The sequence below is a fragment of the Trematomus bernacchii genome, unplaced genomic scaffold (genome assembly GCF_902827165.1).
Source record: "Trematomus bernacchii unplaced genomic scaffold, fTreBer1.1, whole genome shotgun sequence".
NCBI lineage: Eukaryota > Metazoa > Chordata > Actinopteri > Perciformes > Nototheniidae > Trematomus > Trematomus bernacchii.
The window spans coordinates 1,357,501-1,371,247 of NW_022987772.1; the positions used below are offsets into that span (position 1 = coordinate 1,357,501).

The 13,747-nt window shown below is 39.7% G+C and overlaps 1 protein-coding gene across 2 annotated transcripts in view; it reads left to right on the top strand.

Annotated features, from left to right (window-relative positions):
- Positions 1–13,747, top strand: part of ntrk3b (neurotrophic tyrosine kinase, receptor, type 3b) — a 245,194-nt gene that overhangs the window by 126,432 nt on the left and 105,015 nt on the right. For both annotated transcript variants that reach the window (XM_034148840.1, XM_034148839.1), the window contains exons 7-10: positions 1,244–1,385; positions 8,590–8,889; positions 9,523–9,537; positions 13,553–13,602. In XM_034148840.1, the coding sequence (XP_034004731.1) occupies positions 1,244–1,385; positions 8,590–8,889; positions 9,523–9,537; positions 13,553–13,602 (507 nt within the window). The remainder of the gene's footprint in view (positions 1–1,243; positions 1,386–8,589; positions 8,890–9,522; positions 9,538–13,552; positions 13,603–13,747) is intronic.

Genomic DNA, 13,747 nt, shown 5'->3' on the forward strand with positions numbered 1-13,747 from the left:
TCACATGTCATTTGATAGGTTTAACATGTCATTTCTTAGGTTTCACCTGTAATTTCTTAGGTTTCACATGTCATTTCTTAGGTTTCACATGTCATTTCTTAGGTTTCACATGTCATTTGATAGGTTTCACATGTCATTTGATAGGTTTAACCTGTAATTTCTTAGGTTTCACATGTCATTTGATAGGTTTCACATGTAATTTCTTAGGTTTCACCTGTAATTTCTTAGGTTTCACATGTCATTTCTTAAGTTTCACATGTAATTTGATAGGTTTCACATGTCATTTCTTAGGTTTCACATGTCATTTGATAGGTTTCACTTGTCATTTCTTAGGTTTCACATGTCATTTCTTAGGTTTCACCTGTAATTTCTTAGGTTTCACATGTCATTTGATAGGTTTCACATGTCATTTCTTAGGTTTCACCTGTAATTTCTTAGGTATCACATGTCATTTCTTAGGTTTCACATGTAATTTCTTAGGTTTCACATGTCATTTGATAGGTTTCACATGTCATTTGATAGGTTTCACATGTCATTTCTTAAGTTTCACATGTCATTTCTTAGGTTGCACATGTCATTTCTTAGGTTCCACATGTCATTTCTTAGGTTGCACATGTCATTTCTTAGGTTTCACATGTAATTTGATAGGTTTCACATGTAATTTCTTAGGTTCCACATGTCATTTCTTAGGTTTCACGTGTCATTTCTTAGGTTTCACATGTAATTTGATAGGTTTCACATGTCATTTCTTAGGTTTCACATGTAATTTCTTAGGTTTCACATGTCATTTCTTAGGTTTCACATGTCATTTCTTAGGTTTCACATGTCATTTCTTAGGTTTCACATGCAACATCATGGCTTTAACATGTAATCCCATGGGTTACACATGGGAATTGACATGGGCTTCACACCAAGAAGTTAAAAAACCACATGTTTCTATGGTGGCCGACCAATGCCTAAAACATTTTCCTTTTCGAAAAACACGCTGAAGTTTAAAAAAAGATGCAAATATAAAAAGACAAATATGCCAAAACACATGCAAATGAAGAAACAACTAAACGACACATGTGCAGCGTTTACTAAAAGCGCTGCATAAACAAAACATGTAAAACAGAAGGAGATGATTATATTATTCACTTTCTTTTGGGGGGTAATTTAATTAGTTTAGCCGCAGGAATATAACGGTATGCGCTCTATATCCCTCACAATGACTCTCTGTCTGTGTCTCTTTCTCCTTCTTCAGTCTAATGTGTACTGGCCGAACATCCACTCCATCAACCTGACTCTGTTCAACATCAGCCGGGAAGACAACAACTTCCAGCTGACATGCATCGCAGAGAACGTGGTGGGAATGAGCAACTCCTCCATCCAGCTCAACGTGCAATGTGAGTAACATGAATCTAATAAAACGGGGGTAGAGGGGGGGTGTGAAGGCTACACTTAAGCTTGAATTGGACACATGGCTAATGGCTGATATCTTATAACACATATCTTAAAGGGGATCTATCATGTAAAATGCACTTTTTGACGTCTTGTATACATAAATGTGTGTCCCCGGTGTGTCGGGAGACTCACAAAGTGTCAGAAAACAAAACCCTCTCTCTTTTCCTCCGTGCGCAAATCTCTAAAAACCGGGGAACAACGGAGCTGATCCAGATTTGCCATCCGATATGATGTAATCATTTACGTCATCGGATGGTGGACCCACGGCCCTATCAGAAACGTTGCTATCAGAAACAATGCCCGACGTCTTTTGGATGTAATATGGTCTTTGTTTACATTAGCAAGCATCGCTAACACTCAGAGCTAACCTGTACTGGAGAGAGCATGTGTAAAGAAGCAGGAAATGAAAAAAGGAACTTACCTTGTGGTAAACCCGCAAGAAAATAAGCATTTGAGCTCCATGCTGTTTCAGAAATAATCCTTGATGTGGTTTTGAACATGATATGGCGTTTCATTACCGCAGCATTTAGCTGAGAATCTACCGGGTCCCCCATGAGCAGGCATAAGCTCCGCCCCCCTCTTTTTTCAGCACTGGGGCTGAAACGGAGGGATATGAGGCTAGAACGGATCTGTTTTGGTATTTGGAGCAGACATGTTTTTTACATATTTGTATAAATATGAGACCTATGCTATTGCCTAAAAATAGCATGATAGGAGACCTTTAAATATACCACTACAAGTAGATAGATTACCTGCTTGTACTCGGTTTACTTTATTGCCTTCATTTAAATACCAATTTGTCTTCCGATACAATATTTAGTATGATACTATTTTTACTTTGGTTTAACATCTTACAATCTGGTATGGACATGATTTCTGCAAGTCTAACAGTCAACTTATATAGTAAATATCAACACAACATGAATCATTTTACTCCAATCAAAAGCACTGAATTTAAAGGAAATACAAAATTAGGTAACATTGTGTTCATCCATTTTCTTCCATTATAAATATATTTAACAACGTCAGGGAACATTGCGAAGAGGATAATTGGTGCCAATGCTCAATTGAGAGACATGGAGGATATCATTAATATTAAGTAAAAATATTCACACAAAAAAAAAACGTACTCTTCAAATGTTTGTATATCTTTGTTATTCAACTACTGGTGTGCAAAACACCTTCTCAAGGTCTTACATGTTTTCTAAAGTACTATAATGTATCTTTAAGTAATGAAAATCAAGCAAGAAAGTTGTTTACAATGTAACAATTTAAGGAAATTCATTAGCATACTAAGATATTCCTTATTTTGTAATAAACACATGGGGCAGCCGAGGTTAATGGGAATGTTTATAGATTAGCAAATAAAACCAAAGTACTGAACAAATGTAAATGAAGACACAATGATGGTCTATTTTTATTACAGTTCAAGGAGAACCTGAATGTGTGTAAATTCAAAGCAATTCATCAAAGAAACCGTCACTAAATGCCGAATACTGTGTAAAACACATAGTGGTGGTGCTGGAAAAAAGGAACGATATTTTGGTTTTGACCAAAGTGGAGGACAGGCAGAATAATATTGACTCCACTGGATCCTGTTGTCATGTTGTTTGCTGTTGATTTAATGTGTGGTCCGTGCGGATTAACCAAGGGATAAATGTAGTGTGAACATCTGTACTCACTAACAGCCTCCATCAATCATCAATTCCAACACCACAAGGTGTATAACATCTCAATTAACGGACATTTATCTATATTAGATCGCATACCGACCATCCTTAAATGTAATCCAGATGATAATTAAATGTCCTCTTTAATGTTTTTTGCCAAGCTTAGTAATATCTAGTCATTTTGTAGAAGACAGTGCTCATTGTGTGGATTTGCAGCTGTTCTAATTAACATTTTGTGTTCAATGAATGGCAGGTAAGCGGCATATTGATTGAGTCCTAAATCACCTAAAATTACCTCAAATCTCTAACAATTTGACGCATTATCCAATATTTGGATTATTATGTAAATGTGTGTGTGTTGGGTGTATGGAGATATTAATAGTTTGGGTTTTTCTGCTCTCCTTTATGTTTCAAAAGTCATGTTACATGTAGATTATAATAGTCACGGTTGCCACTGAGTTTTCTGATTAATTTTGAAATTATCAGGCCGACAGCAGTGACCAATCCTGTAATTAATGTATTAAACAAATCCTTATTTAGAATGAATCTGGTAGAAGCTAGAAGGCAACAACGCTGGCTTTCAATTGCACAAGATGCCTTTCATGGCAGCTTTGATGGACTGATGTTGTCGACTGAAATACATCTTGTATTGATGACACTGACAGTCTAAGAGAATAATTTAAAAAGAGGGGGAAAAATATCCTTTATCAAGTCGAACAGCCAAATTATGCAGGTACATTTAAAATGCTATGAGGTGTTACAAAGTTACAAATCTAATGAAGTTGATGTAGCCAATTAGCAAGAATATACCCTCCAGCCCACATGAAAGCAAAGCCTTGATCTCAGCGGAAAAAGGGGGGGGGGAAATCCCCTCAGCTATGGTAAAGCAATGATTTGGTAACCATCCGAATGTTCCTCTTAATATTCAGACCATAATTTACACTCGTACACTACATTTTATGTTAGATAAGTTTACCCCGTGGATCGGCCTTGAGCAGAAATGTGACGGACGGTGTTCAAAGCCAATATTTTATTAAAGGTGCCTGAAATGTTTTTCTCTTTGTAGCAAGCATGCTGTTGTAGAGCACAATCTATTATGGGCGTTTGCAATGCATCAGGCTGCAGGACAGGGGGAACTTGTCGTCAATTCAAACCCTCCCCACTGAAGCACGGCAGCTAAAGAGCGTGCTAAAATGACAGATTGACTTTTGCAACATCTAGTCTTCAGGGCTTCCTCTACACGGACACTGTACGGATGTACGTCTCCAGGCATTTTCTTCCATTCTGTTGTCACTCTCTGCTGGTGCTGCAAATTAACTTATTAATTTTTCACCACATGCTTCGATGGTAATTACATTTCCTCCCCTGCGCAGCCTATTGTCTCTGGAAATGTCATAAAATAGCTTAAACTGCTGCTCTGATTAGGGAGTAATGTGATTGACAGCGAAATTACCAGCCGTCAAGAAACATTCTCTGCATTCAAAGATGAGTTTCCTTTTTTAGCGTAACTGTAATTAAACACAATGCAAATTCTGCAGAGCCATTGTTCTGCTGCTGCCTGGAACAAAGCAGCTCCACAGCGTTGTGGACTCACACAACGTAACGTCTTCTTCTTTAGTCCTACTGTAAAGTCATGGTGTTGAACAGAAATGATGGACAGGGGGACAACATTTTCCTAATTGGACAACTCATCCTCTGAGGCTTTTCGCCAGCATCCCAAATAATGATTTCATCCATCCCGAAGACAGTGTAAATTGTCATAAATTGACAAATGCTAACAGTTTAATTTTCTGCAAAAAGCATACAATTCAAATAATTGTCATTTGATGTTTATAGTTATATCTTATAAACTGCTTCGAGCTAGTTTTTTAAAAGTCAGACAGGTCATGATACCCTATCTATATTAACAAATGTATCTGTAGAAACATCTCCTTTAAACAACTGTATTTATTCCCGCCAAAAATGTGATTTAACTTTACAAGATTACATTTGAACACATCATCATAAAGGTACAACTGACTTTCACATTTACTCATTTATACTTAATAGAGCTAAAACGCATCATAAAGAAACTTATTTTAGCATTAGCTGTTAGCTCCATATAGCCAAGCAGGACTTTGCCACCAATTGGATGCTAACTTCTAAGATGACTATAGCCGATTTGAACATCGATTAGATTTTCTTACAATGTATCTCGGACAAATTCGGTTAGTTCAACGGAGTTAATTAACTGCGTCCTTTCGGGTTCAACACAGAAGTTAAGTTTGTCACATGCTATCTGCTGGCTTATTCATTTAAGGGTCATCCATAACCCTTTGTCAACCTGCTTTTTAGCATAGTGATTTTACTTTGACATATCCGTGTGCTGCTTATTACGGGTTCAAATACTCATAAGGGAATATGTGGCGTCTGTCTCATACTCTCCTGTCAACGCAAGCCACATCTGATTGGAACATGGCATTTACATTATTCAACCAGTGTTAGAGTGAGATAACTTTGCACAACAAGCGCCTCCCATTGATCAAAGGCATGTAGTTATCAAAGCTTGTCATCCATATAAGCGCCACAAGGACACCATGTTGTTACAGACCAGTATGGAGCGCAGTAATTACTCTGTATTGTATTGACTGAGACTTGGGTGACAGCCACGCTGAGGGGAAAATGGATCCGTCCCTAACTGTCCATCAAGAAGAGAATTTCATTATTTCCTCTTTTTCTCTCTCTCCCAGTCTTTTTGTTGCTCAGCCATATCCCGCCCTCATGCCAGTCGTCTCCGTCCTCGCTCTTTCTTTCCCATCATCTCTATCCAGTCTTCTTTTTCCCCGCTCATACAATCACAGCTCTGCAAAAAACACCCCCACACTAGCAGCTTCACACACACTCTTGCCTTAGCCTTTAGTGCAATTGAATGACTTCTTTGTCACTATTGTCTAGCAGGAACAATTTCACCAAAGTAATTTATGAAATAACAGCTTCCAAAACACAACTGAATACTGCATTCATCTTAATACCGGACAATATCTTGGTATGAAAACATGAGCTACCCATTGCACGACAATTTACAACACTTTTTATATATATAACCAGGTTTTGATAATGTCAATAAAGTGTAGTCTTTACAATTATGATGGCTTTATGCCAGGAAATAACTAGTTCATAAGATTTCTTGTCACACCACATCAGATTTATTTCTGTTTTTAACTCCCAAATTGTCCAAATGGACCAGCAACTAAAAAAAGGCTCTACAACAATTTGGTCAGGAGTTTGTACTGCAAAAGACAGACACTGCGTTACTTTCTTTATTTGTTTATTCTACACATGGCAGTTATTTTAAAACAAAACATGTACACTCTTTTTGTAGCCCATGGTGGAAAGGAGCAGGGAGAAGACACTCTTATTTCAAAATAACAAACAAATCTAATAACCATAACAATGTAAAATCAAAAGCAATGTCCTGTCAATCACAGTTGCTTACAAAGATCTACAGAAACACAAAAGCAGAACACAATCAAAAGTAATCTCCATACTGTCTGATTACGCTTTCTTAATAATACATGTTCTTAAACATAAAGATGTTTATACAGCCCTTTAAATCTCACAGTAAAGACTGAGATATCTTGATCTGTTACATTGATTGTCATTATTTTCTGTGTAGACATTCTTGGTCCCTAGAGGATGAATCATAAAGACTTGGGTGGTTACCTGACCCTTTTTTTGGTGTCAAAGTTTTACCTTATTTAGCAAATATCTGAACATCTGCCTGATGTTTTTGGTACCACATTTTTGCAGACATTCATGTCACCCAGAGGATGAGCCCTTCAGACTTTAGTGATCTCCTTAATCTTTGCATCTAACGCTACATTGAGGGTTGTGGCTTTGATTAAAATGTCACTATATTCATTAGGTGGATTGCATTTAAATCAGCTTCAAATCTGCATGTCCTCCTCAGGAAGAAATGTAACAACCACTGAGGTCAGAAATGGTATACTGTTTTTCATATAATGGGACATTTGAGGCTTGGAGGCTACAAACAAAAGGTTGTCCTTATGTATGTGCGTGTGTAAAAATCGGTCTCACAAAAAACGTTTGCCCTGGGGTCTCCAAACCATGCAACTTCTCTCTTCGGTGCCTGTATTCCTCAAATAAATGCATATCTTTAATTGGTTAATGAACCTCAGCCCTAATCCCTGATTCAAATTATAATTAGGAAACATGTATAGTACATGTTATGTAACACATTGCATGAAACTACAGGAGGGTATTCATAAGGGAAGCTGCAGGATATGAATAACAACACATGCGACCATGATCTAGGGAAAATGAAAAGGATTGCTCTCGCATGCCTATAGAAATTGCAGCCTAGCGAGAGGATGAATGTAGAACAGATACACAGCGAGTCTGTCAGGTAATACTGCCTGCCAAATATTTTGTTTTGATGATGTAGCTGCAAAAGTGACTCATTGCACAGACAAATCGGTGCATGAATTGTTTATTAAATGTATTTGATGGAATTAAAGTGATAAATGGCCTTTCAGCTTGGCGGTGTTGTAGATTCAGAGGTGTGCTGCTGCACGTCAGCAAAGAGAAGCTCTGTGCTCGTTCATTTGAAGAGATTCCTTCTGTCTATCTCGAGCAATAGGAGTCCCTCTTTCTGTTTGTTTCCCTCACTGTCTCACGTACTGCGGCAATATGTAAAACACAGTAAAAGGCTCATTGCCACTCCCAGGCAAGAAACCTGCCTTCTAAATGCCAAGCTCCCCAGAACCATCTGAGCAGTTTTAGGTTTAGTACGCTGTTGCATTTTTTGGTGCACTTTTGGCCAGTTTTAATCAGCCTAGGGGTTGTGAAACTTTCTCTACATCTAAAGGTCTTTGTTATAAAATTCAAATTACGTAAAACACAAAACAGTTGAGACGAAATTTACAATTTCTGGGTCAATGAAATACTCATTCTGGGGAAGGCACGTTTCTTTATATAGCACCTTTCAACACAAGGCAATTCAAAGTGCTTTACAAAAATGAAAGACATTAAGAGCATTAAGAAGTAATGCAGTTGAAACACATTATAAAATGGCATTTAAAAACAGTCATTACAAAGCAAAGATAATAAAAGAAACCTTAAATAAGAATATTAATCTTTGGCTTTCAAGCCATTTTTCTTTTCAATTCCCAGAATTTAGGATATTTAAATCTGTTTCAAGACTTTCCCGCATTAATAAAAGTTGCAGTGCGGTGTAAGGTATGAATAGTTCAAATAAAATATAGGTCAAGTTGTCTGTTTGTTTGTTTGTTTGTTTTTTCGGTATTGTTGACCCTGGTAGAATGGTCTCTTTTACTCCCTTTATTGTACACGTGAGGGTCTATGTATGTATGCTTTCTGTGTTTGACAATGTCACAAATAAATAAAAAAGATCATACTTAAAAAAAGTAATATATCTATAGCTCAAGTTAAAGATTTGGTTCCTTTTTCCCTGCAGTTCCTCCACTCATCGTGAGACTGGCAGAGCCCGAGAAGCGCCACGACACCTGCATCGAGTTCACGGTGCGGGGCTACCCACACCCGAAGCTGCGCTGGTTCTACAAGAAAAAGGAGATTGTTGAGAACGATTACATCCGCACTGAGCTGGACTTCTACCAGGACTATCTGGAGGGTTGTCTGATCTTCAAGAACCCGACGCACCTCAACAATGGAAACTACACTCTCGAAGCCAGCAACCGTTTGGGAACGGTCACCAAGTCGGTGAATGGTCGCTTCCTCTTTGCCCCGGATATAGACGGTGAGTGGAGCCTTTCTTTCTGGTAGCTGTTCCTAACTGTGCCTTTGTTTAATGAGTTATGCAATGTTGGCATCTGGCAGCACTGATGTCCCCGTCACCACAATTGAGAGTTTACTTCAGAGTACAATGTCATTTATACGAGGGCTATTAACACATTTTCTACTGCTGGAACATCTCTTTCATTCCTCTGGATTTACATTCACAGGAGAAAAAGAAGAAATACTGCCAAGTAGCTGCTCGATTCCCACCAGAGTTAGCATGGCCCACCTTTTCAAACAAACCTCATTATCTGAACAAGTCTTTGACTAGTTGAATTTCTCTTTTAAACTACCTGTTTTATGAATTGCAGGTTCAGTCCTTGGTGTAAAAAACTATTGGGAGCTTTTAGTTTTTATTAAAACTCCCTCCTAGGGGGCAGGTTGTGGAAGTGATCCCTGCCGGCTGGATTGCAGCCAGGGTTCATCCACAGTTCAGTCAGGTAGATTGTTCACTTGCAGTTCATTCTGAGTGCACAGGGAGGGGAAATAAACCCACAAAGACTGGCAAATTTCTCCCCATGGTCAATATTCCAAGGTTAATACCTTGTGTCAATTTATTGGCAAAGCGTGACTTTCCTTGTCTTCTCTTTTGCAGATGTAGTGGAAATAGGTGAGTGCTTCTGTTCTGGAATTCAACCCTCTCCTATCATTTGGTTTTGTTATTTTACTACCTGTTTGTTTGATGTCAGCTAGCACACACACACACACACACACACACACACACACACACACACACACACACACACACACACACACACACACACACACACACACACACACACACACACACACACATGCTGAGATGGTAACCATGTAGAAATGTTTTCACTTTGTGTTGCAGTCAATAAAAAAAGAGTTTGAGCATCTGGACCTTTATAGGGATAAATGTTTATCATAGTATTTATACTTAATGCTATTCATATGCAGCGTTAGTCATTCACCTTGGATGGTATCTATGTTCCCAGGGTCTTACAGTATTTCCCAAGCCCAAATACGTTTTTCCCTACGTCAGTGTATGTCGTTCATATGTTGAATTCCCCTTTAGCCTTTAGGATAAAGATGTTATAGGTCTACTCCCCAAAGACAACCTCAAATGTGTAGGAAAGACAGTTTCACAGTTGATGACAATATACGTTTCCATTCAAGCTGAATTTGAAAAACATCCATCTGCCTTTGTTCTTTTGCAATTTGATCTGAAATAGACTCTGGGAACAAATGGATGACCCCACTTGAATCACCTCTGACTGTCGAGAGACTGAAACTGGCAATCTCACAGTCAATAAAACTGATCTGTAAAGCATGGGGGCTTAGGGTTTCCAAAATCCACCAGACACTGGCTTTTATTTTATGGCAGAGATTTGTTGGTTCAGATGATGCTTCAGTGTTGCCCTGCTTCACCCTCATCAGTTCTCCACACTCTCTTAGTGAGGTGACCTGAACTACCTGCAGTTTGCTGGTTGGTAACTTGAGCTGGGATGTTATGCTTTGATCAAACCTTCCCTAAGCCCTTCTCCGTTAGTTACTGTTGGTGTAGCTCTCAGTAACTGGGCAATGAATACAGCCAAAGGCCAACTAGTGTGTACGTACTGAGTGAGAGGAAATAACTGTCTACACCAGCAGGTGATTGTGGTCTTTGGCGGTCTTTTGCAGTCTATGGTGGTCTTTGGCTGTCTTTGGCGGTCCTTGGTGGTCTTTGGCTGTCTTTGGCGGTCTTTGGCTGTCTTTGGCGGTCTTTGGCGGTCTTTGGCTGTCTTTGGCTGTCTTTGGCTGTCTTTGGCGGTCTTTGGCGGTCTTTGGCTGTCTTTGGCTGTCTTTGGCTGACTTTGGCGGTCTTTGGCCGTCTTTGGCTGTCTTTGGCTGACTTTGGCGGTCTTTGGCCGTCTTTGGCTGACTTTGGCTGTCTTTAGTGGTCTTTGATGGTCTTTGGCTGTCTTTAGTGGTCTTTGGCGATCTTTGGTGGTCTTTGGCAGACGATCCAGAGCTCCTCCAGTCTAGCTCTAGTTGACATGTTGATGTATACTCGTGCAAGATACCTAACCCCAAGTGTGGCACATTGCACTGTATGAATGAGGTGTGAATGATGACTTGTATATGTAAAGCGCTTTGAGGGGTCGTAAAGACTGGATAAAGCGCTCCAATAATACAGTGCATTTACAATTTACCCACGTCACTCTCTCTTCACTCGGATGGCCATCGTCATCTGTTTATCAAAATCTGATGAGATCATTATTATAAACTAGAAGAGCCTGTGTGTGCCATGTCTCATCCCAATCATCTGCTGTATTATCATGTTAACTGTGCTTCTTGAGTAAATGTACTTACTTTCTTAACACCACTCCTTGCTCTTAAATCATGCAAATCATGTGGTATATGTGCCCAGGAAATCCCTCGGTTTAAATAATTCTCTTTAATGCGGATTCTTTCCTTAACTTAGCGTGCATAATACTAGCCTCTAACTAATCAGCCACAGTGGAAACAAGCTAGTTTCCCTGCCCGTTAGCTGTTGATGTGTCTCTGTTGGTGAAGCGGCAAGTGCAGTCATATTGCTGGAAAGATGCCACGGCCTCTCTTTCTGCATCGTAAATCTCCTGTGTGTGATGTGTGGTTTGGCCTCAGGCTGTTGTGGCAGCCTCACATTTGACGGCTTAAACTAAGTGGGCTGTTCTGATCTCTGACCTTCATCGCAGTCTTCTTCCATCTCCATATGAGGCCATTCTTTCTAATCAGCGGCTCATTATAATGTGGCCAACTAGCCGGGATAGAGACGGATGGATGGACGGAGACTCTGCAGCGGGCATGGGGTTTATTTATTTCCCCAGACATGTGCACGCACACCTGCACAGCTTGTGAGTGAGGCAGGTGAGGAAGAGGTGTTCAGTGAGAAACATTAAAGTGGAGGTGTGTGAGGGAGTTCATCCGGAGAGGGGAGAGTGACAGGCTGACTGATACTAATACTGCTGAGGGGAGAGGAGGGCAGAGGGAGGGATGAAGGCTGCGAGGGAGGGACACAGCCATGGTAGTTAGAGCCCACACACTCACACACTTTAGTGTAATGTGTGTGTCTGAGCCAGTGGCAGCCAGTCTACCATGTGGCCATTAATTTGCCCACAATTACTCTCTGATGTCCTGGCTGCAGGCCTCAGACTGGAGTTTCCCTGACACCAGTTCATTTCGTGTCATGGCTCTGTCCTCTCCTCCTTACACTCCTCAGACCTCTGTTTAATGAAATGTAGCGTTTTAACATTAATTAATTGATTTAATGTTGATACATTAATATTACTACACCAGAGATCTGCAACCATGTCCAGCAGGTCCAACTTCTGTCTGAACATGTTGGTTATGTCACTTTTTTATGTGGATGTCCAATTTTAATTACTTTCACTTCATTTAACATTTGCTGCTCTTGTCTGTTTGAACTTCTTTCCTGTTTTTCTGCTTGTATAATTGTATAATTCTACACCACCTTATTTGAATTACTCCCTGTGTGTATGTAAAAGCATGAGCATGCATGTGTGCACAAACACAATCTCAATGTCTTTCCTGTTACTTTGATTCTTGAGTCAGGATAAAACAGTAAGACTATTTCATGCTTTATTAGGAACCTTCTGACAGGTGTCGGACTAAGGTGTGCTTTTAATGCTGTCCATGCTTGTAAATAAAAGCCTTTTATCAGCCTCTACACATAGAAATGCACAGTTCATCAACATTTTATCACATTGTCTCAAGCCTTTATGGTTTACGCCAATCTCCTTCCTAGAGGGCGACTTCTCTCCACATCGAGAGATTCAACATTTATTCACTACTCAGAAAAACATGAGGGGCGAGTGCTCCTATTTTCAAGAGTTTATGTGAGATGAAGGACACGGGAGTATGGAAATCACAATGGAATATTTTAGACTAGCAAGGAGATTTGGCTTTGTGCAGATACTGAACATAAATCTAGAGACCTCTGCAAGGCCATGATGTATTCCTCGGATGGGCCTACTTCCCAACGCTGGAAACGATTCAAAATGAGTTTCATTATATTTTGATATGTTCATAAGGATTACATCCTGGTGAGGAGGCAACACAATAGCCATCTTGCATTTTAGAGCTGAAATTGTTTATTCTAAGGCTGAACAAATGATATCAAAATTGTTGTAATGACTGCTAAGATATTCTAATATTTTTTAAATCTTTTCAGGTGGAATATTAGTTTGAGACACACACAATGTGCACCCTTTAATTCCATTTCATCCATTGCTGAAGCTACAGCTTTCCACCAACTAACATGAAAATCAGACACACTGTTCTCTGTTAACCTGCTAACAAACAAACAAACAAACAACCGAACAAACGTACAAAAAGCAGGGCAAATAAACCGAGTCCTTAAAGGCTACACAGTGTAAAGGTTTCTCACACTTAAATACTGTGAGAAAAGGTGCATAAACGGCTTCTACACTGGATTAGTAGACTGAAATAAAACGTTGTTCCAGTCCACAGAAAACACAGCAAATCCTACAAAAAGTGTAAAATAGGAGTTCACTACGTATTCACTGTGAATCAGTGTGGGAATAAACCACAGCACCACAGCCATTAGAGGTTTATTCTCAGCAGCTGATGCGTTGTGTGTCTTTGTGTTGCAGTGCCGCCGTCAGAAGGAGATGCGGGCCGACCAGATGAAGACACATTTGGGGTGAGTTTTCTTCATAATGATGTTGACGAAACAGCTGCTAAAGACGTTGCCCCCGGACTCACAGAGGAATCTAAACAGCGCTGTATTTGTCAGAGCAAACTCGTAGGGGTTTGTTCGACATGCAGCGCCGAGGCACAAAGACTAC